Source organism: Amblyomma maculatum, chromosome 5 (assembly GCF_055883805.1).
Source record: "Amblyomma maculatum isolate TAMU_Amacu chromosome 5, ASM5588380v1, whole genome shotgun sequence".
NCBI lineage: Eukaryota > Metazoa > Arthropoda > Arachnida > Ixodida > Ixodidae > Amblyomma > Amblyomma maculatum.
The window spans coordinates 111,132,438-111,140,115 of record NC_139348.1 but is presented as its reverse complement, the minus strand read 5'-3'; the positions used below and the strand labels follow the sequence as shown (position 1 = coordinate 111,140,115).

Genomic DNA, 7,678 nt, shown 5'->3' with positions numbered 1-7,678 from the left:
AAGTCGGCTGTCAACCGTATTAACTCCCAAGTCATGTACTAGTTCCTTAGTGGCCGTTTCCACATCCGATAGGAGGGTCTGTGTCCAGAGTTCCAAGTCTATGATTGGTTCGTTATTTTGGTCGCGGATAGTCCTAAGTTTGTCCCAGTCGGTGATTTTGTTTTTTCTGGGTTGGGGTTTGAGATTGGCAATGGTGATTTTAGACATTATGATATATTGATCACTTCCGAGATTTTGTCTGGTGTTGCTCCAGCTTAAGTCTGGGAGATTTTTGCCCATCGTTAGGTCCGGGCACGTGTCCCTGGTCACGCTGTTGCCTATCCTAGTAGGTTGCATGGGGTCCGTGTATTGGGTGAGCCCTCTTTGCTGGATAAAATCCATTAGGGCCGTTCCTTTCATGGATATGGTTGCGTGTCCCCATTGCACGTGTTGAGCGTTGAAGTCGCCCACAATTAAGGTTGGGTTTTGGACTGCGATTTGGAGGGTTTTGAGTATAGCGGCTTTCGCTGGTCCAGCCGGTGCCCTGGGGTGGCTGTATGCGTTTAGTACGAACAGAGACGAGGAGTTTCTTCTGCTAGGCAGAATTTCAATTAATATACAATCGAGCTCTACGTTTTCAATCTCGTGGTTAACCACGGTAAGATTTCTATGTGCCAACGTAGTGGTTAAAGGCTGTTTTTTGATGTGACATGGCAGAACCGCCCGGTACCCTGGCAGTTTTAGTCGAGACATTCTGGGTTCTTGAATCGCTATAACGTTAGGTTTTTCGGATTGCGACTGAACGTGTAACTGCAGATTTGTTTTTTGTTGCGCATAGACTTGCAGTTCTACTGCCAAATTGTTACGGTTTTAGGATTGGCCATTTTGCTGGGATAGATCGATTGGCGCCCCTTGAGATGATGTTCGATGACAGTGTGATGACGTTTAATGAAATGTTGGCGGGTCTAGCGCGCAATCTCCTGCCCGCGACACTGACCGCTTCTTCCTCCTTCCTCGTCTGTAACATGCCCGATGCCACAGAGCGATCGTCCCGATCGTTAACGAGGAAGTTTGTCGATGCTGATGACTCAATGACATGACTATGGGCGTGCCTTCTGGCTGAAGAAGAGGAAGAAGAAAGAAAACTGCTTTCCGCCACGACTATCCTCTCATGAATCCTCGCCCAGGATGATTTCGGACCACTGGTCTCCAATATCCGATGGCCGAGGCACAGGCACACATCGCATGGCATGGGCAGGGGTCATGTGCTCAGTGTGGCGGCTGTTGGGTCTTTGGGGCCTCAGGTCGGCAAATAGGGTCAATAGGGTCACATGGTCTTCGCTTGTGTCGCTGTATCTTGTGGTCGTGTGGATGTCATCTCAGATCAGTCTCAGTCGCGTCTTGTGGTCAGGGCAGTGGGACGGGACGGAGGAACGGCAAGGTCGGGTCGGGTCCAGCAGGTTGGGGACCAGCCAGGCGATGCATTCCATGGAACCCGCTGCCAATGCCGGAAGCGGACACAGGGCGCAGAAGTTCCGGACTAGGATGATTAGGGATGATGTACCCAGTAGCTCCAACCAAATGTTAGTGGCGGCAAACCGGTGAACACAGGAGAAAGAGAATGGTGAGATGATGCCCAATGACAGTGAGATGACGTTTAATAAAATGCTTGCGGGCCTAGCGCGAGCACTCCTGTGCGCGCTACTGCCTCCTTCTTCGTCCTTACTCATCAGTAACAATATATTTTCGTGTAATGACCTCAGCTGTGACGAGAGGAGACTGCATCGCTTACTTCTTCTTGTGCTTTGCTTATTCGTCTCCGCACTCTCACTACTGTTGGTTCTGCTTCCCACGCATGAAAACCTTTATTCCTACTGGTACATATCTTGGCATATACAAAACATTGCATGAAACAGTACCGCAAAGCCTGAAGAAAGTGTTCATTCTAGCTTTTTCTAACTTTTAATCTGGCAACCTGTGTAAGATATACCCGCTCGACAAGGAGCAGCCTTACGGCAATAAACACCAGTCGTCCTTTACAACTGAAACAATGGTGTCGTCATTTGTGCGCGTCTCTAAGTTTACAGAAAATGTATGGTGCCGAAACCAGGGACTAAAACGCTGCAACGTTCCGTAAACATCGAGGCCATATAGAGTCGGCGAGACAACGAATCCTGAGTCATTACCGCAACGATCCTTGGAGGTGAAACCGCCTTGGACTGAAAGGTTCCACGAACGAGGCCTAGAAAAGCCACGCCCGACGCTTTAACACGACGCCTGGAGACGCCATACCCGAAGCCAAGCTTGGCTCTAGGAGGACGATCGACACTACATCGATACAGAAATGGATCGGCTGAATAAGGAACGAGGGGCTCTAAGATCCCAGGTGACAAAACTGATTTCCGAGGTGGATTCTTCGTTAGAGACGCATGCGGACGAAAAGGCTCTGAACATACTGTCAGCGAGGCTTAGCGCCCTCCAAACACAGCTTAACGAGGTGGACGCTGCTATCGAGCCACTTGTGCCTGATGAAGAAGCCGAGAACTACACGCGTACAATCACTTACAACGACAGCATCGTCACCTGTGCCGCAAAACTCAGCCAGTAAGCCGAAGCTCAGCGAGCGACCGCCGGTCCAGGAGCGGATGCTACACTGGCCCTTCTCGACGGTAACCGGAGCGCTGCCGGTTCAAAGGACAGGTTGCCGAAACTCGAGCTGCAGCGATTTAGCGGCACCGCCACGGAGTGGCAGCCTTTCTGGGAGCAGTACCAGCAGGCGATCCACAGCAACGACTCCCTTTCCAACGGCGAGAAGTTTTTATATATGCAGTCGGCGCTCACTGGGAAGGCTGCGTCAGCGGTGGCCGGGATTCAAGCTACAGGAGCCAATTACAACGCAGTGATCGAGCTTCTGAAGGAGCGTTTCGGACGCATGGATGTGCTAATCCAGGAACACCTCACCGAACTGCTGGACTTACCGACAGTATGAAGCGAGTAGGAGGTAAGAGACCTACGTCGACTCTATGACCACATGCAGCGCAACATATCCGCTCTCGAGGCGCTTGGCGTCAAAACAGACGGCTACGGCGCAATGCTCAGCGCCGCGTTGCTGCGAATGCTGCCAAGCGACCTTGTCATAAATAATCACAAGCGTTGTTCAGCAGAAAGGCAGGAAGACATTCTTTGCATTGCAAGTCAAGTCTGCAAGAATTTGTGAAAAATGAAGTGGAGAGTAGGGAGAAGGCGGTGCAGGTTGGTCAAGGGGAAAGCAAGAACATTAAACCCCGATTCGAGAATGGAAAGTCCAGAGTTTCAAAGGCTTCAGCGGCTTCTCTCTTTTCCGCCAGTGATATGAAACAGAATGAGCCCTGCGTATTTTGCGCCGCTAGGGATCATGTAACTAAAGAGTGCCAGACCTCGCCTTCTCTCGACGAAACGAAAAGGGCACTGCGTCAGGCAGGTCGATGCTTCTGCTGTTCTGTTAAAGGGCACACATCGAAACATTGTCTCATCAAGGGAGTCAAGTGCAAGAAATGCGGCAAAAGGCATTTGACTCAGATGTGTGATCCTGCGTGGCAGCCAGCAAACAGCACATCAGCCGAACTGCATGCAGCTACAAGGAAGAAGAGGGACAAAGATCCCACTGTGCTGCGCCAGACTGCCCAAGTATGGTCAGAGGGACCGCAAAGAAGAACGCTAACTCGTCTTCTGTTTGACGGAGGTAGCCAGCGCAGCTTTGTGACTGAAGAGCACTCACACCAACTACAGTTAGAAGTTCTGGGTGAAGAAGACATCACCATTTACCCCTTTGGAGGAGCGGGAAACGTTATTAGGCAGAAACAAAACCGTGTACGAGTTTGGTTGAGAAGTCAGTACCACCAAAAGGAGCATTCTATCGAAGCTTTAGAGATACCTGAGATCTGCTGTGATCAGTTGAGTCTTCCCGAAAAGGTGATTCAAGCAGTGCAGGCAGAGATAACGGAGCTTGCAGATGCAACCGTACCACCAGGTCATCTAACAAGAAAAGGCATCGGCATCCTTATTGGTTTTGATTATTTTTGGAACCTCGTATCTGGCGACGTGCGGAAATTGCATGACTCATTAGTGGCACTGAAGTCGGAATTCGGCTGGACATTGCAAGGTGCCATCCCTTTCAGCAGTTCGTCCGCCAGCTGTTTGTCAGTGGCTGTGCTGCGAGCCAGCGTAGGTGACGAGACTCACTGCCTTGCTGCTGACCTTAAGTCATTTTGGGAGCTCGAAAGCATGGGCATTGTCGAGCCTGTTGTTCAACAAAACGAAGACAAAGCAGTCATCCAAGCATTTGCATCATCTGTCAAGCTCGTTGACAGACGCTACGAAGTCGCCTTATCGTGGAAGCAGGTCAAACTCAGCCTAGGCGACAACAAGGCAGTTGCAGAGAAGCGTTTCAACAACCTCACAAAGAAGCGAATGAGAAATGAGGATATGATACACCAGTATGATGCTGCAATACGTCAGTACCTCCATCAATGTTTTGCCGAACGACTCCCAGTAGAGGAAGGCAGCAGCTAAGAAAACAGAATTTATTACATGCCGCATCGAGCAGTTATTAAGCCAGACAGCCTTTCCACCAAACTCAGAGTTGTCTTTGACGCATCATCCAGCGAACCAGGATGTGCCTGTTTAAATCAGGTTCTGGATGCCGGACCTAACTTGAACCCGCATCTCCAGAAAATCCTGTTAAACTTTAGGATTCATTGCATTGGCATTACCGCCGACATCTAAAAGGCATTCCTGCAGATATCGGTCCGTCGTGAAGATCGAGATGCGTCGAGATTCTTGTGGTATGAACAGATGCCGACAAAGGAAGACCCAAGGCCGCTTGTAGAGACGTGGAGAATGGCAAAAGTGCCCTTTGGAGCTACTAGCAGTCCATTTCTTCTCGCCGCTACCTTGCGTCACCACTTGGCGACAACAGAAGTTCATCCCAAGACAGCTGCAATTATGGCAGAAACCCTCTACGTGGATGACTAAATCACTGGAGCAGACTCGGAGCAAGAGGCGGAAGACTTTTACCGCGAAGCACTGCAGGTTCTGAGCCTAGCGAGCATGTCCCTCCGTAAATGGAACTCGAATTCCAAAAAAATGCTCCAATTGTTTGACGACGACGGGACAAGGGGTGCCCTGAGCCGAGTGGAATGTCCAACAGCAAGCGTGTCTAGAGTGTTAGGACTGGTCTGGAACAAGCACGATGACTGTTTGGGATTTTTATAGAGGCCGTATTGGACATACTGAACCAAACCAGCAACACAAAGCGCTTCATTCTTCAGGCGTCGGCCCGAATATATGATCCACTTGGGCTTATCTCACCAGTCACAGTTACAGCTAAGTTGATTTTCCAAACGCTCTGGGAGTTGGGAGTTGAGTGGGATGCACCCCTGCTGAGGAGGTGCAGTCATCGTGGAAGGAGGGCATTTACAGATCCACCAGTTGACTGAGGTAACGGTACCCAGAAGACACGACGGACTTCACAACCACGGAAGTATGGAGATTCACATTTTCACCGATGCTAGTCCGAAAGCTTACGGGGCGGTTGCCTACCTGCGCACTTCAGGAATCATTGCACCAGCCGTGACTCTGATCTTATCGAAATCGCGGGTGGCACCGATTAAGAAGCTCACTCTTCCGAGATTGGAGTTGATGGGAATGCTGATAGGCGCGATATTGAAGGAATATTTGATGCAGTCACTAAACCTACCAATTGTGAAATGGCATCTCTGGAGTGATTCTACAATTGCACTTCATTGGGCTCGCGGGTTAGCGCAACAGTGGAAGCCCTTTGTGGGCAATCGGGTGCTGGAAATTCAACAGCGGATGGATCCTGAACTCTGGAATCACTGCCCAGGAACAGAGAACCCTGCCGACCTTCTGACAAGAGGAGTGAGCCTCAAAGCCCTCAAGACAAACACAGTTTGGTGGAATGGACATTCTTGGCTCAAGGAGCCACCCATCGCCTGGCCAAGGCGCAAAGATGACTTCGATATGGCCGCAGCAGAGGAACAGAGATCAGTGCAAGTGCACAACGTAGCAATAGAGGAAACTGTCTTACCGCTGCACCGGCACAGCTCCCTCTCCAGACTTGTTCGTGTTGTTGCATGGATGCAGCGATTCTTGCACAACTCAAGAAGGCCTAATCAGAAAATGAATGGATATCTGAAGACAGAAGAGGTCACCCAAGCAAAAACTTGTCTTATACGTCAGGTGCAAAACGAGGCTTTCCGTGAAGAGCTAGAGTGCGTGCGTCGGACATCACGCTTGCCTTGCAGCTCTCCTTTGCGGGATTTGAAAGTTTACTGCAATGAAGACGGGTTGCTAAGAGTGGGGGGACGATTGAGCAATGCTGGCCTCTGCTAATGCACCGCGCATTCGAAAATCCTGCCTGCCGGTCACCATTTCACTGAACTCTTGATAGTCGCCACTCATCGCCGCCTTCTACACGCAGGTGCACTTGAGACTCTCACAGAACTGAGGGAGCAGTTTTGGATAGTTCGGGGAAGACAGATGGTGAAAAAGATCCTGAAGAAATGCTTGACCTGCAGTCGTTTCAACAGCCGCGCTGCTACTGAGCCAGTCGCCCCCTTACCTCGAGACAGGGTAACCCAGGCTCCACCATTCGAGGTGACGGGTATCGATTTTGCCGGGCCGTTGAACACAAGGGATCAAGGCAGCAAGAAATCATACATCGTCATCATCACATGCGCAGTTACCTGCACCTTGAACTGTTGGCTGACATGTCTACTCCTAATTATCTAATGGCATTTAAGAGGTTTAATTCTAGAAGAGGTGTCTGTCGAGTCATATTTTCGGACAACGCTAAGACGTTCCAACGCGCTTCAAGAGATCTGAAACGGCTATGGACAACGCTACGTGGAAAAGAAATCCAAAATTATTTCTTAAACCACCAGATAAAATGGAAGTTTATTGTCGAGAGAGCCGCCTGGTGGGGCGGATTCTGGGAGCGAATGGTTCGTTCTGTGAAGACTTCCCTGAAGAAAGTTCTAGGCAACAGCTTGTGTACTTTCGAGCAGCTGACTACAATCTTGGCCGAAATTGAGGCTGTGATCAACTCAAGGCCTCTAACCTACGTGTCCACAGAAGCTGACGAGCCGGAGCCACTGACTCCATCCCATTTTATCGTGTGAAAGCGTTTGACGACCTTGCCCCCGGGCAGCAGCGTAGAGTCAGTATCTCCATCACCGGGTCAGCTGACTCGTCGCTGGCAATACCGCCAAAGTTTGGCTGACCACTTCTGGCGTAGGTGGCAGCGCGAGTAGCTAACAAGAATTCGCTCCTCTCACTTTGCTGTGCCAAACCCATCTAGCGCCTTGAAAAAAGGAACTCTCGTGCTAGTTCATCAGCCTCATCTGCCAAGGCAGCTGTGGAAAACCGGACAAGTTACTGATGTGCTTATCGGGCGTGATGGATACATAAGAGCCTGCATGGTGCGCCTACTTGGTGGGACCATCCTAAGAAGACCGATCCAGTTGCTCTACCCCATGGAGACTACCTGCGAATGATCTGAAGCAAATTCCGGGGGGAGTATGAAGAAACTGCTCATTCTAGCTTTTTCTAACTTCTAATCTGGCAACCTGTGTAAGATATACTCGTTCGACAAGGAGCAGCCTTACTGCAATAAACACAAGTCGTCCTTTACAATTGA

The 7,678-nt window shown here is 50.2% G+C and overlaps 1 protein-coding gene across 1 annotated transcript; it reads left to right on the top strand.

Annotated features, from left to right (window-relative positions):
- The first annotated feature begins 2,323 nt into the window (after positions 1 to 2,323).
- LOC146189248 (uncharacterized) lies at positions 2,324 to 7,160 on the top strand. Its single transcript, XM_084605212.1, has 5 exons — positions 2,324 to 2,583; positions 2,680 to 2,962; positions 3,559 to 4,471; positions 5,780 to 6,033; positions 6,924 to 7,160. The coding sequence occupies exons 1-5, from the start codon at positions 2,324 to 2,326 to the stop codon at positions 7,158 to 7,160; spliced, it is 1,947 nt and encodes a 648-aa protein (XP_084461338.1).
- The last annotated feature ends 518 nt before the right edge of the window (positions 7,161 to 7,678 follow it).